The following is a 25,717-nucleotide window of genomic DNA, read 5'->3' as shown; positions in this document are numbered from 1 at the left end:
GATACATCCTGAGGCAGCTTAATGTTCCTTTTAAAACATTTTTTGAAAGATCCTTTGAAAAATCTGAAAAGTAAACCAAGACCAAACTCTTTTGTACAGAGAACATTTAGATATGTAGCTTGATTTTCAAAGGTCCTGATCATCCTCTACTTCTACAGATTTCCATAAATGTTGTCTATACTTAGTGACTCTAAAAATCAGGCCACGTATTTAGATGCCTACATATGGATTTTAACTCCTTAATTTAAAGCTCCTATGGTCAAAAATATTGGCCACAAGGCTTGAATCACTTGAACCCAGATTATGTGAAAGGTGACATCTTCAGATCACTAAGTGTTTGCACCAAGTTGTTTGCGAAGTGTGTAGGTTTTTCCTTTTTGGATTAAGAACCAGCCACCACTTGGTAAGAGAAAACGTTAAGAGGAATTCCATTTCTCCCACTAAATGCCCATTCATTCTGTTCTTTGGATTAGCACAGATAGCTCCAATCACGCTTCAGTCCCACCTTAGAATATTTCAGTTCCATAACTGCCTCATCCACTCTCTGCCCACTAATTCTCCAACCAGCTTGCCTGCCTCCGCCGTCATTCTCCCTCACCCCACGTCTGTAATCACTACTCAAATCCAAGGAGCACAATTCTCACACCACCTCCACACCTTCTGTCTTTCCTCAGGCTTATTCTTCCCCAAATTTTCATTAGAACAAAATCTCACCTTGGACATTCCCTCTTTTTTTGAAACCTGCTGTGTTCCTAATCACACTGTTTGCTTTCAGAGGCTCCAGTCCCTGGATTCTATTTGCTTGGATTCAATTGGTCATATTGGTGGGAATGAAAGACTGGTACTTCATAAATACACAACTGAGAAGTATTTGATGTGTAACATGTAAGCTTAATAAAATCCATCTTGTAGTATTTCTTCCACACTTCCTGTACTGAAGTTATTAACCCATTCATTATTTATCAATTTTGCCAGGCTTGGAGTTTCAGTAACTTTTTTTTTTTTTTGAAGTCTATACAATAGGAGAAATCCTGGCACCACTGAGATCAATGGCAAAATTCCCATTGACTTCAATAGGACCAGGATTTTTTGTTTTTTGATTAATCTGACCCTGGGTGAATGTGGCTTTTTAGCTCTTTGACACTCTAGGAATGGGAGCTATAGAAATGCCCTCAGGTATGCTTATGCAGCAGCTGGGAGGTTTGAATCCCAACTCAGGCAGATGTACAAACACTAGTCTACTTGAGCTAGTGCCTCAAAATCAGCATAGCTGCGGCCATGGGCAGCAATCCCTGCTCCAGAGAGATCATGTTGGTGTCTGGGAATGCAGAAATCCAATTAATACATAAACATTCTCATTATTGCATTTCCTGTCACCAAACTTAATGTTAATAGTTGGGATCTGTCCAGCAGTCCCATAAGACTGACAACTATGTCCCACATTTCTAAAAGTGCATTTGTTTACATGCACAGATATGAACAGATGTATGTAAATCCCTGTTTAATAGGCAGCAGGTTTAAAACAAATAAAAAGAAGTTCTTCATGCAGCGCACAGTCAACCTGTGGAACTCCTTATCTGAGGAGGTTGTGAAGGCTAGGACTATAACAGCATTTAAAAGGGAACTGGATAAATTCATGGTGGATAAGTCCATAAATGGCTATTAGCCAGGATGGGTAAGGAATGGTGCCCCTAGCCTCTGTTTGTCAGAGGATGGAGATGGATGGCAGGAGAGTGATCCCTTGATCACTGCCTGCTAGGTTCACTCCCTCTGGGGCACCTGGCATTGGCCACTGTCAGTAGACAGATATTGGGCTAGATGGACCTTTGGTCTGACCCGGTCCGGCCGTTCTTATGTTCTTATTTGCTCTTGCATAGCTGGTGTTTAGAGCAATTTCCTGGGTTAAACATCAAGATCATGACACCACTCTAGATTAATGTTATCTTTGTGGTACTCAGATTTTGTCTTTCTCTCTTTCTAAACTTTGTTCAGGAGGGCCATTAGCCCAGGCTCAAGAGGGCCTGTTAGAAAGTGCAGGAAGAGGGCATCGTCAGCAACTTACCTGCTCTAAAGAGAACAATTAATAATTGTCCCAACTCTGTGCTAGGGGCAGGAAAGAAGCAATAAATTTCTAGTATGAGGGCTCTGTGTGTGGGTTAGATGATGGGGGTAGGGCGGGGCGGGGGGGAACAGAAGCAAGGCTGAGGAGAGCTGGTACAGTCAGCTGATTCCTTCACAGACTGGCCTCAGCATCTGCCTTCAGAGCATATAGTCCCTTTATGTCTTTAGGGAAGGCAGAGGAAAAATGGGGAAGCACAGAAGACGGAGGAGTCCAAGCTTCAAAAGGCATCCAAAAGCAAGTGGTTGGCTCTGCTGTTTGTCATTTTTAGGAGAAGCGAACGGTATTGAATCAGTGTCTGGAAGGGCAAAACCACTTTTGCACCCCAGCGTTTTCAGCAGATCCCAAGCAGACCTATTACTGGAACAACATTCATTATAAAATTCGGGTCAAAACTCCATTTGGCAAAAAAAGGTGACATGGCATGAGAAATCAGAAATATTAAACCTGAACAATACTAGCTTTCTCTGTTATAGAAAGGGTTAATACTCCAAGAGTCTAACCATGACATTGTCCACAGAACACAAGTGTTTTCCTAATGTAAGTATTACTGTTATATTATTTCTGAAAAAGAAAAAAGGTAAACCAGCAACTGAAAGAAAACATTTATTGAATTAAAGTCAATACTTTCCTTTTAATATCTACAAGTCAACACTGAACTGACTTTATTCAAGAATGAACACAATGTACAAAAAAAGTATGTTTGTTATAAAAATATGTCAATTTTTTTTCTGGCTACTGAGCTGAAGACATTTGACAAGTGCAAGGTAAACCTGCTCACTAAAATTAATTCGTAGAGTGATGACAAAAAGTGAAAATCATTTTGTAACCCTAGAGTATTTAAAGACTCATTGATAAAGATACATTTGAAACGCTGACCCCAAATCACCGTGCTGTCGTGTTTATGAACTCCAGACAACGGAACATCTCAATCCTGTGTCATCGTGAATCAGTACCTGCATCGGTGAAGACTATCCAAGTTTAACAGAACTATCCAACCAGATGATTTATGTCTACCATCGGATTACAACTTTACTACTCCTGAAGAGAGTCAATGGCCTCAACATCCAGTGTATTTGTGTGAATATGACTTTTTGTTTAGTACCAAGGAAAAAAGCAGATGTGTATGTGTTTATACCAATCTGGGGTCTGTTTCAACACAGAGTGGAATTTAGAAAATTAGGAGAGGGGCTAGAAAGCAGAGAACAATAACTGTTAAGTGTATCACATTTACGTTTTTATGTATATTTATTTTAGCTTTCATCTGATTAGGCTCGGTTATGCCCAGTTTGCTAGTTAAAATGTTAAATGTAGTTGAGGATGATTTTTCATATAATTTTTTGAAGTCAGTTAGAATTCAAACCATAGACTTCTGTTTCATATCACCAACAAGGAGGAAAAAAAGGAAAGGACCATTTACAGAAAAATCTGAGAACAGTGCAATATTAAAATACAATTTTCACAACATGTGAAAGAAGAACATGCTTTGGAACCTGAGCAAAAGGCTTCTTACTGACATAGTAAAAAGTCACCCTGTACGTTGTTTTCCCTGGCATCTGTTCTGCCAGATCAGTATGTTGCTCTTAGCAACTTACATGGCCCCTAAATATTTAGTACACAGAAACTGCCAACTACTTAGAGAGGTGAACTAAACTTCAGCTAATATCGCAGGCAGTTTGACATGCTGCTACTGGAAATGACCATATAACCTAAAAATTAAGCAAAATTAAAAAAGGAAAAAGAAAAGGAAAGCAGCCAAACAGGATGATGCTTTTTTAAACAGACAAAAAGCTCTACCACAACACTTAGATACGGTACTACACTGGTTTACAATCTCGAGGTCAGCTCTTTCAAAATAAATATACTAAACATTTACAACAAAATGCCTTATGAATGCAAGCTCACTCTTTATTATTTTAAGACCAGTTGGATGAAAACTTAAGACATAACTCTGAAGCAGCTAAGTTACAAGCCCTTCTTCAGAGCCTGCCATGACCCAGTGCCACAGCTAAACTTTTAATCAGCAACAGTATCATCAGTCCGCGGTAACAAACATTTTTTTTTTCTGGCACTAAACAGGCCACCATACAAAGCAACTTCACAAAGCATGCGGTCATCTACTCTGCTGATTTTCAAATGTATGAAATGATCATTGTGCTTGCAGGTCCCAGACCTTTCAAAAACATATATAAACAATGACAGATTAAAAACATTAATAGGAACTCACTCACTTCTAAATTACTGAGGGGGAGCGGGAAATTAAGAGACCCAGCAAAAGAAGAATGCTGCGCATTAGCACTTTCAGAAAGAAAAGAAAAAGATGACCAAGCTAAAATTGGAGCATTAATTTGCTTAATATTGAAAAATGTAAAAAAGGAAAACAAAACAAACAAACAAAACTCCTCAAACCCTAAACAGCTATATGTCCGTGGTTTTGATAGAGGCTGAATGTGCGCATGCCACTGAAAGGCACGGTAGGACCAATCTGACAAATGACATCATCAGAGCAGAACACCAACTTTCACTGGAATAATCACAAGGGGTGAACAATGAGCCATCACTTCTCTCTTGTCATGAACACAGAAAGCAGTCACCAGGGCAAAAGGGGGAACACAGGAAAGAAGATGCAGAAATTCACAAGAACCTGTGAAACAAAGAGGAAATGAAAGTTAAACAAAAGCAAGACATTTGAAAATATGATCATGAAGGCTTTCTAAACACTATAACATTAATTTGTTTAACAGCCTTCATATTATGTTTATTTTAGTATGCAGCACTCCTGCAACATTCCTCTTAAATGTGCCATTTAATTATACAACTCACAGTTGCAATGAAATTTAGCATGCAACCTGCATGTGCTGCTAAGACATCCAACATACAAAGAACCCTACAGTAATATCTTGATAAATGGGTGTAAAATCAGTACTGAATTATTAAACATATCACTCATCACGGAATACAAAATATGTGGTTATAGAAATACTCTCCTTGTATGGAGCCCACTACCCAGAAACATGCTTAAAATAATGCATCATAAGGGTAGAGTTATTTATAGATAATTGTTTATATTACATTGTAGGATATTCCCCTTTAGCATTCTCTATCAGTGATAAAAAGCCTATACCAAACTGTGTAACACAACATTGGAATGTCTGTAATACTCACTGGAAATGTTTCCCCAGGGTTATCCTGCTTTTGTATCTACAAGTTGCATCTGAACATTTGCAGACATGCCACCTCCATAGCCTCCCTTGGACTGCATTTGGTTCTGAATTGAACTCACCTATAGAAACAGGAAAGGAATGACGATAGCAAATGATAAAGCAGATCAAACGCGAACTGGTGCTTTTTAAAGTGCTCTCTCCCTATTACAGTGAAATTATGTTTGTTTGAGGACATTTCTGGAAGTAGGTTTGCTGGAATTTTCACATCTTGCACTTAGGCAAGCAGGAGAGATGAAGGAAGAATTGGTACTCATTTGATTTCTTTTTCCTGGTCCACTAGGAAATTGGTTGATTCAGTCTTTCATCAACCAGTCTTGATTAGTCTCAAGAAAATGAAACGAATCTCTTACTGCTCTCCAATTCTAATCCAAGTGCTTCAAGATGAAAATTTAGCTTCAGATTAGAATTAGGCAGGGATTCTTTGCTGTGCAAGAATGAAATTAACAATACTGTACTGTTAAAAAAAAAGATGATGTTTTTATACAGAATATTTGCACTGTAGTATAGATTCCATAGATGTAGTTGTATAAGCCTATCCAACAGTTCATTGCCTAGGGATTCCTAAATTACTAGAGACCCTTTGGAAGGATTTTTTCTTGTGATGTAGTCTAGAGCACAGATTTATTTTTTCTTCAACTGATCCTATTCCTTCAATAAACAGAGGATTTATTTAAATGAGGCTTCAACATATCAACTTCTCTGGCGAGGATTTATTTGAAGGTACTTTTTAGGCTGACACAAATAAATACGTGAAGAAGAAAAGGTTTCATAGCCTATATCTGTAAAAAGCTCTGAGACCACAATTCTCATGTGCTCCTGCAGTATAAATCAAAATAATCACATCTCTCTGAGTGCTTAGGGCAGATCATTTCAATGTTAAGAACAGTTGGAAAAAGCTCTTCATGTACCCCTCCTCCCCCCACACTTATTTCAGTCTCCATCTTTTGAAATGGGGCTCACAGCAATAAGGTCCTGTCCCCAAGTGTGATACTCACAATCATTTCAGATGTGTCCTCCCACAGACAACTCAAAAATGGCAGTAAAAAAAAACCATGTTAAAACTATGTTAGTGAACCAACCCCTAAACTAAAACAGGGCTATAGCACCTTTTTTTTTTCTGTTCACACAGACAAATGTTTTATAATGTAGATACCCATAGTTGAAAACCACATTAAAAATGGCTCTCTCCTATGTGTAGGCAGTTTCCATAATCAACACGAAAAGATCCTATGCTAGAACTCAGCTGGCAACAACCACGTTTAAACAACACTTTAGACAGCATGGTTCTAATACCGAGGACAAAAATTAACATCTGAAGAAAACATGATGGCTGTTTCCCACATCAGCCCAAGGAAATAAATGGTTCAATTTCACATTTCGCTGAACAGTGCTCTTCATCACAGCATCTTCTCTTGAGCCTAGGAGCAAAGGGACTACAGGTGGTCAACCCACTTCAGAAACTTTCAGTGTATGGGCAGGAGTGACTCAAAAGACTTAAAGGATGGCATACTTCTTTCATTTCTGATGAACCTTGCCTTAATTAGCCTGGAAACAGATTATTCCACCAAACGCAGGTCTTCAGTATAGGTCTTCCTATGCATATCCCTGGCAACGTGCTCACCTGGTGGCTATGTAAAACTTTCATACGTAGCTTTATTTTAAAACAGCATACAAATAACAAGTCACACCGCTGAACAAACCAAGAGTAAATTTTCAACAGTGGCCACCTCTGAAATCTTGCCAGGTGCCGCTGTTAATAAATAAACTGTCTCAATATTCGGGTCTCTCTGGCATAGGTGTTGCAGTTAGCAAGTGTCGGGTAGTTAGGGTATCAGTATAGATGCTCAAGTAACCATATCTATTCACCTAAGGCAAAAATCAGCAAGTTTTAAGGCTTACCACCATAACTCTACAATGGGACATCCTATATGAAAATCGATGTAAGTGATATACAACTGTCAAGAACACTGACTGAAAATCAGGTCTATTAAAATGTTGCTCTGGTAATACTCATTTGGAAGTATCATCCTTCTGAGTCTATCAAAAAATGTTAGCGTGAGTGCAGTGAAGTGCAATTAAGACATTATTTCTTTAAGGTGCGGTGTGTCCCTACGATGCTGTACACGTAAGACCAGTTGCTTTCCTGAGGAGGTGACTAACTGAGACATAACACGCAGAGGGATAAAACAGCAATGGAGGGTGGGGAGGAAGAGCGGGGGGGGGGGTGAAGAGGAAAGAAAAAAGAGGGTGAGGATTACAGCAAATAAAGATTACATGAGCTGTTATGTTGCACATGTGTCTTGGTAATTTCTATTTAGTTTTGTTAGCATAAGGGAGCAGGGCAGATGGCGCTGAAGTGGAAGATAACAGTGCAAGGCTACTCAGCAAAATGAGTTTTGAGGAGGAATTTGTAGATGTGGGAGAGTATTTGGCACCCTTGAATAGGGTGGTCATTAGGTAAAAAGGCTGGGAGTGACAAGTGGGAGTAACAGACATAGGGACAAGGGAAAGCAGTCAGCAGAGCTTAGGGTGAAAAATAGGGATTGGGGGAAATAAGGACTCAGGTGTAGGTGAGAACAGCATTGTGTAGCTCAGTACAAGAGAAGCCAGTTTGAACTACACATAGAAAAATTAAGGGATTCATAAAGCGATTCAAGTACTAAGAAATACAAATAGGTGGTGTAGATGTTTGAAGCACAAAAAAAAAAAAAATTCCTAGGAGGCCTCACAGAGGATACAGTCAAAAGAGGAAGGAGGTAATGTGGAATGATAGGGAGCAGGAATAGAGCGCTCCAACTGAATACTCTCAATTTTATCTTTGAGAAAACAGCTAGATCCTATGCAGAGAAGGAAGAGAAAGACAATTAGACCTACAGTTCGTACTATGGGGGTGTGAATGTAAAGTCCCTAATTTGCACTATTATACTACAAGTTCATGCCTGCAGCATCCACACAAGGGAGCTACAGCACAGCACACCCAAGTAGTTCAAACTGTGGGGCAGTGCAGACATGCCCTAAAGTGACAAAGAGTTGCCAGGTACTGGGAATACAGGAATGGATAAGTATTGCTGAGTAGGCATAGGGGACAGCTGAATGAAGAAAGGAACTTATATGATGAGGTAACAGGAATTCCTTCAGAGCTCTTCAGCAGAACAAAAGCAACAGCAAAGGTAAGAGCAGGGAAGTTAGATGAATAGTTGGTGCAATGGCCAGAGTATTAAGTGTGGCAGATAGGGAGGATATATAGTTGTGACCTTGTAACATACGCGGTGGAGGATGGGTAAGAAAAGGAGAAGAGGGCTGGGAGGAGAAAGAAGTCAGAGGCTAGAGAACTGAATATTACAGGAGTGAGCAGCTGAGGATGAGAGAGAAGAATGGGCAATGTTAAATAATATAAATAGGTGCATCAAGAATGGAGAAATCAGTGTTTCTCGAAGACCAGAGTGGGGAAAAAAAAAAGACCAAAGCTGAGAGGGCAAGTCCATCCTGACCTGGGGACCAGAGGAGAGAAGAGGCAGATGAATCATATTGGTCACAGATGTGAGGTTACTCAAAATAAAGGAAGGAGACTGAGGAGATAGAAAGGACAACCAGTCAATGTTCAAGACAAACGCAGAAGCAGGTTAAGGGGTAGTAAATAATGACCATCTGGAGGGAAAGAAGAGCTGTATCATGTGTAGTTTAAAGATGAAGAAATAGAGAAAGGGTCTTTGTAGTCTTTCCTCATTGGAGGACTGCATGCAATTCTGGTCTCCCATGTTTAAAATAGATGAATTCAAACTGGAACAGGTTCAGAGAAGGACTACTAGGATGAACAGAGAAATGGAGAACCTACATAGCAAGAGGAGTCTTAAGGAGCCTGGCTTGTTTAGCCTAACAAAAACTAAAGCTGAGGGTGAGATATAATGGCTCTCTATAAATACATCAGAGAGATAAACACCAGGAAGGGAGAGGAGTTGTTTAAGTTAAGGGCCAATGTTGGCACAAACCAAAAGGATATAAACTGGCTATCAATAAGTTCAGGCTTGAAATTAGATGAAGGTTTCTAATCATTAGAAGAATAAAGTTCTGGAACAGCCTTCCAAGGGGAGCAGTGCGGGCAAAAAACCTAAGTTGTTTTATGACTGGGCTTGATAAGTTTATGTAGGGGATGTCATGATCAGATTGCCTACAAGGGCATATGGCCCATCTGCAACTACTATAACCAAATGTCTCCGATGACCAGTGATGGGACACTAGATGGAGAGGGCTCTGACTTACTGCAGAAAATTTTTCACAGGCATCTGGCTGGTGGGTCTTGCCCAAATGTTCAGGGTCCAACTGGTCACCAAATTTGGGGTCAGGAAGGAATTTCCCTCCAGGTCAGATTGGCAGAGACCCTGGGAAGTTTTCACCTTCCTCTGGAGCATAGGGCATGGACCACTTGCTGGTATGAACTACAGTAAATAGCGGATTCTTTGTAAGAAGTCTTTAAATCAAGATTTGAAGATTTCAGTGACGCAGCCAGAGTGGGTGGGTGAGCTTCTGTGGCGTGTGATGTGCAGGAGGTCAGAATAGATGATCATGATGGTCCTTTCTGGCCTTAAATTCTGTAAGTGTAAAGTCTGTAAGAAAGAGGGATGACAGCTGAAAGTGTCAGGAAGAAAAAGGAGTCCCATGCCACCATAACCTTCTGGTCGGTGGCTGTGGGAAAAGAAAAGTGTCCTAAAGGAGAGGGAACAAATAAATACAGATTCAAAGGTTCTTAATCCTTCAAAAGAATTATAAATTGAAATTAAAGAAAAAATGTATGTTTCTAATGAGCAGGCAGATAAACTGTTTTTAATGAAACTAAAACCACTAAATTAAAATGCAGCAAAAGCTAATTATATATTTGTCAACCTACACATCTATTTATAATGGTATGGTTACAATTGTTTTAGTAAAATTGTGCCCTAGCCAATACATTGTTTCAAGAAGCCTTGATATGTTGTTTGCAATGTCAAACCATCTCCTTGGTTTGAGCATTGGCCTGCTAAACCCAGGGTTGTGAGTTCAATCCTGGAGGGGGCCACTTAGGGATCTGGGGCAAAAATTGGTCCTGCTAGTGAAGCCAGGGGGCTGGACTCAATGACCTTTTGAGGTCCCTTCCAGTTCTAGGAGATTGGTATATCTCCAATTATCACATTATTGGTATATCTCCTTGTGCCCTTCCCCCAACTGCTATCAAGTAATACAAAGTACCTCTACTGCAGCTGGGGAGGCAAACAAGCTGCTTCCTTTCCAGGAAACTACAAATGTCATCTTTTGCTTACCTAACAACTGAAAGTGATTGATTTCCATAGCTCAGCTCAAAGATTCCCACATGCCTTGAATTCCGATACTCCTGCCCTAGAGTCCTCCCTCCCCATTCACTAAAACTCACTGTTCCCAATCAAATCTCTCTCCTTAGTGTACCATTAGAGGCACATAAATATATCAAATTTCAAAGGACATAAAGGTATCTTTCTATAAGTACACCGCCCTTGCCTTGCATTAAAACTTTAATGAGGTGAATCAGATCTTAAAGACTGGTTAACATTTCACAGAAAACACTGACATAATATTCTGTATAGAAGTCTGCCTTTATATAATCATTCTTAACACATTTCTCCATCTTTGTTCTTTGTTTTCAAGGACATGTGCATAAAAACAAATACTGTCTCTTGGTAGTACATATATTCACTGTTGTTATGCTTTTTCTCCATAGGAAGCTGCAAGTCTTTGCTTGTGACATCACAACAGTTTGCTGTGAGGCTAACTGTCACAAATAGGATTATAGCTTCAGGTGGAAAAATGTGAATTCTTAAATAAAACAACAGGACTGATAACATTTGCATGAAAGATCAATAAACTAATGAAGAGAAACACCAAAAATGTGAAATACCATGCATTGTCTGTTGGTCTTAAGAATAGTCTTTTTCTAGTTCTTCCTACACTATTTTGCAATACGAGCTTATGAGAATACACAAATGCCTCATTTCCATTAGCAAAGAAAAAGAGGCTTACTCAGTGACTACCTTATAATTTATATGGCACCAAACATTGCTAGATAATATCAGTAAACAGAACATTAAAAATTTACTATTTTTACATTCTGATTTAGAATATTTTAAGCACATTTTAAGAATATTTTAAAGAATGTTTTAAGCACTGTGTTATTCTTCAGTTTTACAATGATCTAACTCCATTGAAATCAACAGTAGAACAGGTGTAACACAGTGGTGAATCAGGCCATGTCTACATCTAAAATTTTGCAGCGCTGGTTGTTACAGCTGTATTAGTACAGCTGTATAGGGCCAGCGCTGCAGAGTGACCACACTTACAGCAACCAGCGCTGCAAGTGGTGTTAGATGTGGCCACACTGCAGCGCTGTTGGGCGGCTTCAAGGGAGGTTCGGGGAACGCGAGAGCAAACCGCGGCGAAGCTGGTCTCCTTTCCCGGTTTGCTCTCTCGTTCCCCGAACCCCCGAACAAGCAGGTCTCCTTCCCTGCGGTTTGCTAGGTGGTTCGGGGAACGCGAAAGCAAACCCGGGAAAGGAGACCAGCTTCGCCGCGGTTTGCTCTCGCGCTCCCCGAACAAGCAGGTCTCCTTCCCTGCGGTTTGCAGGGTGGTTCGCGGAACGCGAGAGCAAACCGCGGCGAAGCTGGTCTCCTTCCCCGGTTTGCTCTCGCGTTCCCGGAGCCACCCAGCAAACCGCAGGGAAGGAGACCTGCTTGCTCGGGGTTCGGGGAACGCGAGAGCAAACCGGGAAAGGAGACCAGCTTCGCCGCGGTTTGCTCTCGCGCTCCCCGAACAAGCAGGTCTCCTTCCCTGCGGTTTGCAGGGTGGTTCGCGGAACGCGAGAGCAAACCGCGGCGAAGCTGGTCTCCTTCCCCGGTTTGCTCTCGCGTTCCCGGAGCCACCCAGCAAACCGCAGGGAAGGAGACCTGCTTGCTCGGGGTTCGGGGAACGCGAGAGCAAACCGGGAAAGGAGACCAGCTTCGCCGCGGTTTGCTCTCGCGCTCCCCGAACAAGCAGGTCTCCTTCCCTGCGGTTTGCAGGGTGGTTCGCGGAACGCGAGAGCAAACCGCGGCGAAGCTGGTCTCCTTCCCCGGTTTGCTCTCGCGTTCCCGGAGCCACCCAGCAAACCGCAGGGAAGGAGACCTGCTTGCTCGGGGTTCCGGGAACGAGAGAGCAAACCGGGAAAGGAGACCAGCTTGATTACCAGAGGCTTCCTCCTTCCACGGAGGTCAAGAAAAGCGCTGGTAGGTGTCTACATTGGATTACCAGCGCTGGATCACCAGCGCTGGATCCTCTACACCCGAGACAAAACGGGAGTACGGCCAGCGCTGCAAACAGGGAGTTGCAGCGCTGGTGATGCCCTGCAGATGTGTACACCTTCAAAGTTGCAGCGCTGTAACTCCCTCACCAGCGCTGCAACTTTCTGATGTAGACAAGCCCTCAGTCTTCTAACTATAATTTCTCCGGTCTTTGTTTTAGTATTTGTATGGATGCAGTCTAAGATGGTACAGGGTTTTCTTCATTCATATAAACTTACCGAATTCATTCCGCTGAATAAGTCTCCTGATCCTACATGAGCTGTGTGAACAAAGTTTGTTGGCTCTCCAATCATACTTCGGTCAATCCGCCGTCGCCTTTTCTGAAAGGTGGATAAAGAAGTTTTGTGATTGCCACTTACTGAAAAAGCAAAGAATACTAGGATTAAATATAAAATTTGGTGTACAGTTAAAAGTGAACTGCCCCCACAGAGTGTTAAATGTATTTTTAGCATAAGACCACCAGGGCTCAATTTTTTGGTTAAGCTAAACACAGCGTCAGCCACAATACCTTAGCATGAACCAAAGGGCATGTGATCAAGTATTGTGTTTGGAGGACAGCTCAATAAGAACATTCCTAGTAATAGACAACTTTCCATACACAACCAGCTACACATCAGTAACTTTACTATAATCTAATGCCTATTAAACAAAACAACCCACTTAATTCTTTACACAGAAAAAGCTCTAACCATCTTTGACATTTGGAGTTGCACATCAGTTGTCCCATATTCGTTTACAGTTGTGACACATCAGATGCTCTTGGTTTAATCAACCATTAATCACCATCTTTTATGTCCATACAAAAACACACAAATGCACAGAAATCCTACACTATTTCCAATATGAAGTCATAGCACTAAGAACACATTTTGTGAGAGGGTTCTGATAGGAGCATTTCTAAGGTATCTCTGCATGGATTTACACAGTATAACATATGTTCCCAAAGGTCTCTGTGTATTCAAACTGCTTTCATGCAGCACAGTGATAATACCATGCCTTAATACCATGGCAGTGAATGTCAGAGCTGGTCCACACTGGGGGGGGGAAAATCGATCTTAGATATGCAACTTCAGCTACGTGAATAACGTAGCTGAAGTCGAATATCTAAGCTCGGATTACTCACCCGTCCACACCGCGTGGGATCGATGTTCGCGGCTCTCTGTGTCGATTCCGGAACTCCGTTGGGGTTGATGGAGTTCCGGAATTGATATAAGCGTGCTCGGGGATCGATATATCGCGTCTAGATTAGATGCGATATATCAATCCCCGAGCAATCGATTTTAACCCGCCGATACGGTGGGTAGTCTGGACGTGGCCTCAGATTACATGCTCAGCATACCCTTTATAATGTATTTTACCATCCCTCACAGCATGGGACAGCATAACAATTTTGACCTCAGTTTCCCATTTCTCGCACAAACTTGCTGCCTCAATTTTGTTAATGTAATAATAGGTAAATGATGAATCAAAGGGAGACAAAATTTATCCTGATAAAGGCTACTTTGGCAGTCTGTCACAAGACCAAAGTCTGCACTTAATGCATAAAATGGCACAGACTGCACTGCCCTTATCTCTAATACAGGAGCTGGTTAGATCTAATGCAGCATCATATGCTGCCACCAGCCATTGCTGCAGGCCACTCTTGTATTAAAAGATGAGAGCGGCTATGGGTTTCACACTGAACATTCCAGTGTAAGCTAATCACTAAACTGAAATTGAATAAGTATAACAATTGCCATTAAGAAGTTACCTGACTCAGTCAAAGCTTCCCTGTCTGTCAAGGTTTGATCTGTTACCGTTTAAAGGATCAGTATCTATCCCTTTTTGGTCTGTGATAGAGACTAGAATCACTTGGAGGTTCGGGTGGGAAGTCTACATGTCTTAACACTGGGAACCACTCCTGTCAAAATACAATTCCAGCTAAAAGTCACTGTGAATCAAAGCCACAGCTGTGAGAATACACCACAGGATATGCCAAACAAGAGCAAAATATTTCTGGAATTAAAATCAAATCCATGACAAATATGCGCCTTCCTCTCCCACCTGAAGAGTTATGGTATATCGCCATTGGCTCCAAGGTTGGTGTGAGGGCCACCACCGTAAGAATGGCCTTCAGCCGAATGTGTCTATCTTTTCTTGTGCGGGGTTTGAAGTCTCTGCAGATCTGGCACTTCTCTTTAACGTGAGAATCTCCTCAGACACTTTAGATAGCTAGTTTACAGGTGACTAACTGGCATCAGCTTGCTGCACGGGACATGCCCAGCCTCTGGGGCAAAAAGTCCCTCAACAACACTAACTACAATAACTATACAAAATATGAACAGAGAAAGTCCAGACGACTGAGAAAGAAGCCTTGCTAGCAGCAAAAGAGGTAGTTACAGCAACCGTCATGGGCAGTAAGAAGAAACTAAGAGGGGGGTGGAGCCAGCGGCAACCTTTATACCAGCACGTGTGTGTGACTCCAGAGGGTGCTAGAGCCAGCCCAACGGATACCACTGAGGGAAATATCTTCAGCAACTGTGCACATGGCACACACACACCTAGCATAGAATGGACATAAACAAACACTCAAAGAAGAATTAATGTAAAATATATTTTATAAAAATAAGCTGTTTAAAACAGACTCTGTAGCAGTCCACTGAACCAGAGAAGAGCCATAGGCTCATGTAGGAAATAGTCTGTTTAGTATTAAAGTCTAAGTTACTCATGATATAAATAGGGAAATAGTCCTGTGATCGACCTGAGAGAAGAGAATTTCAGAATAATGCTTTACACTGAATAAAGTTACTATAATAAAATGGTTCAGAGTTTAGAGCATTTCTTTTATCTCCCACCATGACAGAATTGTGCATATACTACAAGGTTTCAACTACTACTAGACTGATTTTGTGTGTGTCAAATAAACCTGATTTTCAGAGCTGGTAAGAGACACTTTAACAGACTTGTGTTCCGTTGGAATATCTGGTTCTGTCAAGACTGAAATTTCAACCACATTCCATTATGACATTTTCAGCAGAAAATGTTTAGATGTTTTAGTTTAAAATGACTTTGTTTTGAAATTTTAGTTTGTGTTATATATTAAAATATAAGTCAAAATCGAAATGAAATGCTTCATTTTTGTAAAAACCAAACATTTCATTCAAGCCAAAGTGTGTGTGTGTGTGTGTGTGTGTAAAGTACATGTACACATATACAAACTTTAGAATTTTCCTTTACAGAGAATTGAAAACAACACTGGTTTTCATTCTTAGTCTGAACAATGCCAAAATTTCAAAATCTTTTACAAAAAAATGAAGCCTCTGTCCTCTGCAAGCTGTACATATTTCATAGTAATCAGTACCAGAACACCTCCCTTTTTGAGGAGAAAAGTGAGAGTGCAAGCATCAGCCATAACAGGCCTGACTCCAGTACACACCACGAGTCAAAACAGTTACATTGGTGTAATCACTAGTGAAAGTAGACCAGAATCAGATGCGGTGCATTTAGTTATATCAATGTGATTCAAGACTGGAAACAAAGTGTTAATCATTTTCCCCCAACCCCTAATTGATTTGCTCAAGGTGGCATAGTCCACAACTCAGCAAAGAACAGAATGGATCTCCTGAGTCCCAGTCCCATTTTCTTAACAACAAAGCCATACATAGCGTGCCCCAACTGGCCTTCCCTGAAGGTTGTAAGTCAGGATTCTAAAAAGCTTCAGGAAACCCTGTTTTTAATACAAGTGCAGACAGGAACGTAGTAACATAAAGCTAAGGCCTTGTCTACACCACAAAGTTGCAGCGCTGGTGAGGGGGTTACAGCGCTGCAACTTAGGAGGTGTACACATCTGCAGGGCATTACCAGCGCTGCAACTCCCTGTTTGCAGCGCTGGCCGTACACCCGGTCGAACCTCGGGTGTAGAGGATCCAGCGCTGGATCACCAGCGCTGGTCATCAGGTGTAGACACTCACCAGCGTTTTTCTTGACCTCCGTGGAATAAGCAGGTATCCCAGCATACCTGAGGAAGCCTCTCTGGTAATCAAGCAGGTATCCTTCCCCGCGGTTTGCTCTCGCGTTCCCCGAACCCCCCCGCAAGCAGGTCTCCTTCCCCGCGGTTTGCAGGGGGGTTCGGGGAACGCAAGAGCACACCACGGGGAAGCAGGTCTCCTTCCCCGCGGTGTGCTCTCACGTTCCCCGAACCCCCCCTCGCAAGCAGGTCTCCTTCCCCGCGGTGTGGTCTCGCTTGCAGGGGGTTCGGGGAACGCAGGTCTCCTTCCCCGCGGTGTGCTCTCGCGTTCCCCGAACCCCTCTGCAAGCAGGTCTCCTTCCCCGCGGTGTGCTCTCGCGTTCCCCGAACCCCTCTGCAAGCAGGTCTCCTTCCCCGCGGTTTGCTCTCGCGTTCCCCGAACCCCCCTGCAAGCAGGTCTCCTTCCCCGCGGTTTGCTCCGGCGTTCCCCGAACCCCCCTGCAAGCAGGTCTCCTTCCCCGCGGTGTGCTCTCGCGTTCCCCGAACCCCCCCGCAAGCAGGTCTCCTTCCCCGCGGTTTGCTCTCGCGTTCCCCGAACCCCCTTGCAAACCGCGGGGAAGGAGACCTGCTTCCCCGCGGTGCGCTCTCGCGTTCCCCGAACCCCCCCGCAAGCAGGTCTCCTTCCCCGCGGTTTGCTCTCGCGTTCCCCGAACCCCCTTGCAAACCGCGGGGAAGGAGACCTGCTTGCAGGGGGGTTCGGGGAACACCGGAACAAACCGCAGGGAAGGAGACCTGCTTGCAGGGGAGTTCGGGGAACACCGGAGCAAACCGCGGGGAAAGAGACCTGCTTGCAGGGGGGTTCGGGGAACACCGAAGCAAACCGCGGGGAAGGAGACCTGCTTGCAGGGGGTTCGGGGAACGCGAGAGCACAACGCGGGGAAGGAGACCTGCTTCCCCGCGGTTTGCTCTCGCGTTCCCCGAACCTCCCCTGCAAGCAGGTCTCCTTCCCCGCAGTTTGCTCTCGCGTTCCCCAAACCCCCCCTGCAAGCCGCCCAACAGCGCTGCAGTGTGGCCACATCTAACACCACTTGCAGCGCTGGTTGCTGTAAGTGTGGCCACTCTGCAGCGCTGGCCCTATACAGCTGTACTAATACAGCTGTAACAACCAGCGCTGCAAAATTGTAGATGTAGACATACCCTGAGTTATCACATTGTCTACACTAGCTTTTGTCAAAGGTCCCAACTCAGATAAGTAGTTAAGCATGTGCCTACATCCCATTGTAGCAATGTTACTATTTTCATTATGAACAAAGGGACAGAAGAGACACACCAAGCTGGAAAGAAGGCAATGAAATATCTCCTGTCCTTTGGGATACGTAATTGAAAATTAAAGTAACTACTGACTATGAAGTGTTGAATGAGTGCCTTTATATACGTAGTTCATATATATGAAGTATACGATACATATTCCTCACTGATAGTCTATTTAGTATGTTTAGTCTATGAAAGAAAAACAAAGCAAACAAATCTTTCTTTCAGATCAAAGGAACCACTTCAATTTAGTCACTTATTTCAGTTTATCATTTGCGCCTATTTTGCATTGTGGGCTCATGACACACATTAAAAAACAAAGTAAGTAAAAAATCTTTAACCCCCCTCCCCCAGAGCTCCCAAACTGTCCCAAAACCCAGCATGGCCTCCAGCTAGCACTTACCTATACCCCAATCTTTATTAGACACCATCAGTAAAATAATTAATGGTACCTGAATTAAAAGGTAAATTAAAGTATCATTCTAGTAACAGGATCTTCTCACGTGGGGGCTTCACTACAATGAAATAGAAATAAAAAATAATATATGCATCTGGTGCCACTCAGAGGATCTGACAGCACTGTAACTACATTAATAAAGCCTTCAGAGAAGTGCTGTAAGTATTCATTTTATAGATGGGGAAGACAAGGCACAAATGGGTTAAATGACTTGTTCAAGGGCACAGAACGAGTCTACGGTAGTGCCAGGAACGGCACCCAGATTTTCTAAACCCCAGTGCCTCACTGCTGCAACTAAATCCCATTCTTTATTCCACGGTAGATGAACAGCAGTTAGATGCAAAGAGTCCTGTGGCACCTTATAGACTAAACAGACATTTTGGAGCATGAGCTTTCGTGGGTGAATACCCACTTCGTCAGATGCAGCGGATACTGCTCTTCACTGCCGACGAAGTGGGTATTCACCCATGAAAGCTCATGCTCCAAAATGTCTGTTTACTCTATAAGGTGCCACAGGATTCTTTGCTGCTTTTACAGATCCAGACTAACATGGCTACCCCTCTGATACGTGAGCAGTTAGATGCTATCTATCTTTCACAAAATCTAAAAAATGTATTTGCAGTCTTGTCCTGAATAATTTTTAGAGTGGTAATAACTTTCCATATTTATGTGGCTAAAATTACTGAAACTTTTTTTTTTAAAAAACACTGAAGACTTCCTTTAACCTGAAAAGTATTCATTTTTTCACCTCTTCTTCTTTCCTGCCTTCCCCAATGCCTCTTCACTCCCTTTTACAAAGCAGTGTCAACACACCAAGTAACCTTAGACTCAAGAAAGGAAAGAATATATTCCTTCTTTAAAAAAGGGCTCCTGAGAAAGAGACAGAACAAGTAATTCTGAGGCCCATTTCAGAATTTTTGCAATTAATACTTATATACAGTAGAATTGCACAGATGCCATGTCACATGCTAGTTGCCACAGTTACCAGGGCAACAGTTGAAGCCTTTCCCATTTTGAAGCTGTGAATAACACACTTCACACCCACACATTGTATTGTCTGTTCCTCTTAAAGTATGAAATTGGGATTCAGGATGAGACCAATGTTTGGATGTCATAGCAAGATGATTTAAAATCTTGCACATTTCTAGCACTTTAGACCCAGAAGTGAGATTAAAAGGTCTAAATACAAGGTAGCAGAGACGGTTATCTGTCATTCTGTACCGTCTGCTGCTGTCATGGGTGCCCCCGGCTGAGGTTGGCCGGGGGCGCAAAGACAAAAATGGGAATGACTCCCTGGGTCATTCCCTCCTTTATGTTGTATCTAAAAATAGAGTCAGTCCTGCCTAGAATATGGGGCAGGTGTACTAGAGAACCAGAGAGCACAGACGCTCCATGTCAGATCCCGCAAAAATGATGAACTACATGCCATTCTAGGGGGTGCCCCTGCAACAACCGCACCCGTTGCTTCCCTGCTCCCTCAACCCTTCTGGGCTACAGTTGCAGTGTCCCCCCATTTGTGTGATGAAGTAATAAAGAATGCAGGAATAAGAAACACTGACTTGTTAGTGAGATAAAAAGAAGGGGAGCCAGCCTCCAGCTGCTATGAGTCCAGGCAGGACATTAAGCGGTGCGGGAGAGAGGAGCCCAGCATCCCGCTGCTATGATAGTCCAGGCAGTACAGAATCTTTTCTTTACACATGAAAGGGAGGGGCTGATGGAGCTCAGCCCCCAGTTGCTATGATGAAGACGGTTACCAGCCGTTCTGTACCATCTACTGGGAATGACCAGGAATCATTCCTATTTTTACCCAGGCGACCCCGGCCGGCCTCACCTGAGGCTAGCCAGGAGCACTCATGGGTTGATGATGACGGATAGCAGACATATTGCACCATCTGCCACTGGGGAGGGGAGGAGAGCGGATACTGCTCTTCACTGCCGCAGCATCGCGTCTACCAGCAGCATTCAGTAGACATAGGGTGACACTGAAAAAGTCAAGAAATGATTTCTTTCCCTTTTCTTTCATGGGGGGGGAGGGGGTAAATTGACGAGCTATACCCTGAACCACCCCAGACAATGTGTTTGACCCTCCAGGCATTGGGAGCTCAGCCAAGAATGCAAATGCTTTTGGGAGACTGCTGGGGACTGTGGGATAGCTGGAGTCCTCGTACCCCTTCCCTGCCTCCATGAGCGTCCATTTGATTCTTTGGCTTTCCGTTATGCTTGTCACGCAGCACTGTGCTGTGGACTCTGCATCATAGTCTGGAGATTTTTTTCAAATGCTTTGGCATTTCGTCTTCTGTAACGGAGCTGTGATAGAACAGATTTGCCTCCCCATACAGCGATCAGATCCAGTATCTCCCGTACGGTCCACGTTGGAGCTCTTTTTGGATTTGGGACTGCATTGCCACCCGTGCTGATCAGAGCTCCACGCTGGGCAAACAGGAAATGAAACTGAAAAGTTTGCGGGGCTTTCCCTGTCTACCTGGCCACGGCATCCGAGTTCGGATTGCTGTCCAGAGCGGTCACAATGGTGCACTGTGGGATACCGCCCGGAGGCGAATACCATCGATTTGCGGCCACACTAACCTTAATCCGATATGGTAATATCGATTTTAGCGCTACTCCTCTCATTGGGGAGGAGTACAGAAACCGATTTAAAGAGCCCTTTATATCGATATAAAGGGCCTCGTTGTGTGGACGGGTACAGTGTTAAATCGGTTTCATGCTGCTAAAATCGGTTTAAATGCGTAGTGTAGAGCAGGCTCCAGGTTCAATTCCTTGCACTGACACAGACTTTATACTGATCTTGGTCAAGTCACTTAGTTCTCTCTGTGCCTCAGTTCCCAACCTGTAAAATGAGAATAATAGTACTTTCCTACCTCAGAGGGATGTTGTGAGGATAAATACATTGAAGACTCTTAGATGCTCAGATACTATGCCGAGAGGGGCCATATAAGAACCACACTGAGATAAGCTGCAGCAGCAGGCACCAGTAGTAACACCAACTATCCAGTCACCAGTGCTATGGTGGTCGTGACATATCAGGAAGACAGTGCAGGTAGGCAGATAGAGAATTCAGCAGAATTCTTCCACTTTGATGGCAAAAAGAAATGGGGTGAAGTGCAGGGAAAAAACAAAAGCAAACCAAACTCCTGCAATCCTTCAATGAATGTAAAATTGCCTCGGTATATTTTACAGTTCAATCTGAAACACCTCTCTTCCTCGCAAAAAATTACCTCCCCCATTCAAATAATGTTATAGACTTTAAATACAGAAACGTCTAGAAAAATAAAGATATTGGTCAACTTTTAAGCTGATAGTTTTTTTATGGGACATTATTAAAGCTGGTAGGCCTGAAATAAGAGCTAACAGTTGAAAAGAATTAAAATTTTGGACATTTCAGTCTTAAGAATATCCCTTACTCTCCAGAAGGGCACGACCACGAGTTCAAAAGTTACAATCTCTGCAGGAATAAACATGTCATTTCATAGCCTGCATAGTTCAGACGGTTGGGCAAGACAAAGTATTTATTCAAACACAGCTCACTTTTTCACCTTCTCTCATGAGCAGGATGTCTATGCTCAGGCAGTAAAGTTAATTAATTCAAAGCAAACTCACTTAGCTGGAGAAGAATTGGCAACTGTTGTTCCTGAATCATTTTTTATCATTGGATTACTACTGCACAGTATGTAAGAGGCATGCTGTATAAGTACTTTCAGATAATATTTTAATATTAGGATATATTTGCCAAGATTCTGTGCTCTCAAAAAAGCTTTAAAACGTGAAAGAACACATTTTGGAAGTTCATGATAGGATTTCTGAATTTCCTACTTTAGTGGAAGATTACAGAAATGACACTGGCCTACAGAAATGACACTGGCCTCCTGAGAAGAACTGGACAATTTAGGAGAGTTCTCACCAGTCAGGTAATTTTATTCTAAAGTCTTCCACAAAATAATTGGGAGGAAAAGGTCTAATGCATAAAGAATTCCCCACCTCCCCCAAAATACAAAAAGCATACCAATAGTAGCCTGAATACTTAAGAGCACTGAGAGCCAAGAAATATCCAGCTAAGACAGAGCAGTGACTGCTTACACAGCAAAAAAAGGTTGTGTGTAAAAAGTAAAAAACAAACAAAATGCAATATTTCAATAGAAATGTCAGGTATCTTTTCTCATACAGATGATTACCTTATTAACCACTTTGAGAAGGGAAATCTGAAAACGATTCAGGATACTAAGCAAAAGGTTCTAAACTAATTTAATAACAATAATTGCACCAAATTTAATCCAAAAGAGTTTGAATTACAAGCAGGCACAAACCCATGTAAGAGTCTATCATCCAAAGAGACAAATCGGTAACCAGAAAGGACAATTTAATCCAACACTCAGGAAACATTCCATTTCCAAAATATATTTTTAAAGTAATCAAACCGTGGAAAACATTGTTCAAGTAATATAACGGAAAAAGCCATTCTCCTCTTGATGCCTGCTGACCCCTAGCAAACTGTCTGCAGATTACTTGTTTTGGGAAACACAGATAGAATCCTGACTCTCAGGACTACTTCTCTGAATTAAAAACTAGGCTCACGCTGGATTTAACTTGATCAGTTTAGCATGCATAACCTTATCTATACCAGGACTTTTAGAAAGTATTTTAGACCGCCTGAGCTAACACCTTCTAACAACATACCTTTATACCTTAGACTAGCAGCTAGACAGAGCCTAGGAGTTGCTTAGCACTTCAGAGGATCAGCCCCCTCAACATAGAAAGCTATAATATCAGCTGGAAAACCTACATCTCTTTACTTGTGTACTGGGAGTAGTGCTTTAAAAGAAGGCATAATGATAGTGCCAGTCACAGATCAGGAATAGGTGGTAAAAGCATGCATAAGTCATCTGTAGCAGAAGCCAAAATAAGAAATTCAAGGAGTACGACAAGATATTGTCATAAGTAAATGTTTGCTATTTTCTAAAACAATGGATCTTTATTGAGTTTTCTTATAAAGCAGGAAAAGGGATAAATGTTTCTTTCCTGTGACCTGCTTCTTCATCATATAGCCACAGAAGTGAAATATGCTAGTCCACAAACAGAGATGCAGGAGTCTAATAGAGCTTTCCCTACAACATCCTTCCCCTAACTAAATGTTCTCTTTGCCTTCTAAATCTTATGAACATTGTTTAACTTGAAATCACAATATATAAAAACTAAATTAATTAAAAAAACATTAACACACACGGCATGTCTATCATTTTCAGTATATAAAAATGAAAATAATTCCCATTAGTAAATTAAACAAAGGGCATTTGATCACATCACCATTTTTAAAACCAGTCTCTGGGCCCAAATATAATTTGCTTTCCACTGTGCTAAAATTATAAACTCAAGAGATCAAAACTCATTATAAGTCCAAACACATAAAGATCAATTTGTCTCACCAGACAGCTTTAAAACCATAATATATGTTGAGTTTTGCATATAGGAGATGGTTTTACTCAACTAAGAAAGACAGTTCAGAGACATTAGCCCCTTTTCCTCTTTACTTCTAGAGGTTCTAGTGGCATATAAACATTTGATTACTTGCTTTGTGTTACTTTTAAGAATATGCACTAACATCTTCTCTGTGTGGGGCACTTCAGGATTGTGCTTTTTTTTGGACCCAGTGGGCATAGCTTTGTGGACAATGTTAAAGAGAGAAAGAGAGAGAGAAAGACAGAAAGCATGGTGGCCAGTAAGACAACTTACAGTTAGGGAGTCCAACCTATCCAAGAGACTCTTGTGACACAAGGATCAGACCATTTAACCTAGGACCATCTTTCACTGAGACAAAGAAATTGCCATACTGTGTCCAACCCATTATTAAATAAATAATGGAGATATCCTATCTCCTAGAACTGGAAGGGACCCCCAAGGGGTCACTGAGTCCAGCCCCTGGCCTTCACTAGTAGGACCAAGTACTGATTTTTGCCCCAGATCCTTAAGTGGCCCCCTCAAGGACTGAACTCACAACCCTGGGTTTAGCAGGCCAATGCTCAAACCACTGAGTTATTCCCCACATGGTCTGCCTACTTTGGTATTCAGTCTCTGATAGTGGCTAGCATCAAATACTTCAGATAAAAGTGCAAGAAATCTCCTAATTCCTAATAGTTAAAGACTGTTCTAAGCCATGAAGCATGAGGCTTAATATAGTTAATGGTACATTTTGATGCAAATTATGGCGATAAATGATAATGAAAGGAAATAACTGGATATTTTCGTTATACATATAAATGTCCAATCCTTCCTTGAATCCTGCTGAATTTCTAAATAAAGTGGATGATCATGTCTTTCCTCAGTTGTTAGGTAACGACAGTTGGGAAACACAGTAGCAAGATAAATAAAATGGGTCTAATTACTTCCATTCTCTGCAGCCAAATAACAAAGGGATAGTTTCACTGGGTCACTGTTTTCTGAAGAAAAGGGAGGTAAATTAGAGAAAAAAAAAAACAGTAAGTAATATGAATTCTTGAATATTTAAAAAAAGTGTCCTTGACCACACAGAGGACATACAGGCAACTGACTGGGTCTGTTTCAAGGACCATTGTTATGATTTTGATACATAGATTGGATATGCAGACAGACAATTTTCCATACTCTGTGATTACCCACAAGAACTTTTGGAACAGACCAGGCTAGGCTGGAAAGGAGTAACAGTGTTACTCTGCCTGAATACAAAGAAACTTCAGTGTTAATGCCTTCAGTACTGGGATCTCACCTGATCCAGCATGCCAGGGCTTCAGCAAGCATCAATAGATATTTCTTATTTTTAACACAAATTGATGTGCACATGCAAAAGACCAAATTTATGTTGTTTTAATTAATTAATGATATGGTCATCAGCTTTCACACCCTTATCTAGTTATTTGTAGATAAGGTGTCCTGGTCCACACTTGTCAACATCTCCACATTATTGCACAATAGATTCCCAAAAAGAATAATATTTTGGCCTCTCTGTTTAAATATTTTGTTTGTTTCTGATAACATTTGAGGAGGCCAATACAGACACATATACAAGAAAGTTCTACTGTGAACTATATTGAGGCACTATTCTTTATTTTACTCAGATTAAAAAAAAGGAGATAATGTTGTATATTACATCTATCAAATTTGTCTAGTCTCATATGAGTTTTAAAAACCACAGCCAGTAATCCCAGATTCCAGCACCTAATCTGAGATGCAGAGAATTATTTCCACTGTGTAAGGATTTGTCTTTGTCACCACAAAGGAATCTTATAATAGTAGTTCCTTGAACCACGTTAATTCTATTAAAAAAACAACATT

At 41.9% G+C, this 25,717-nt stretch overlaps 1 protein-coding gene across 3 annotated transcripts in view; it reads right to left on the bottom strand.

Moving 5' to 3' along the window:
• Positions 1–2,712: 2,712 nt before the first annotated feature.
• CDC42SE2 (CDC42 small effector 2) overlaps positions 2,713–25,717 on the bottom strand; it is a 127,903-nt gene continuing 104,898 nt past the window's right edge. For all 3 annotated transcript variants that reach the window (XM_050946058.1, XM_050946059.1, XM_050946060.1), the window contains exons 3-5: positions 12,902–13,003; positions 5,285–5,402; positions 2,713–4,763 (exon numbers count right to left, since the gene is read on the bottom strand). In XM_050946058.1, coding sequence (XP_050802015.1) covers positions 5,304–5,402; positions 12,902–13,003 — 201 coding nt within the window. In that variant the 3' untranslated portion in view covers positions 2,713–4,763; positions 5,285–5,303. The remainder of the gene's footprint in view (positions 4,764–5,284; positions 5,403–12,901; positions 13,004–25,717) is intronic.

Source organism: Gopherus flavomarginatus, chromosome 3, assembly GCF_025201925.1.
Source record: "Gopherus flavomarginatus isolate rGopFla2 chromosome 3, rGopFla2.mat.asm, whole genome shotgun sequence".
Lineage (NCBI taxonomy): Eukaryota > Metazoa > Chordata > Testudines > Testudinidae > Gopherus > Gopherus flavomarginatus.
Note: the sequence above shows the minus strand (reverse complement) of the source record. Positions and strands in the feature narration are given on the sequence as shown.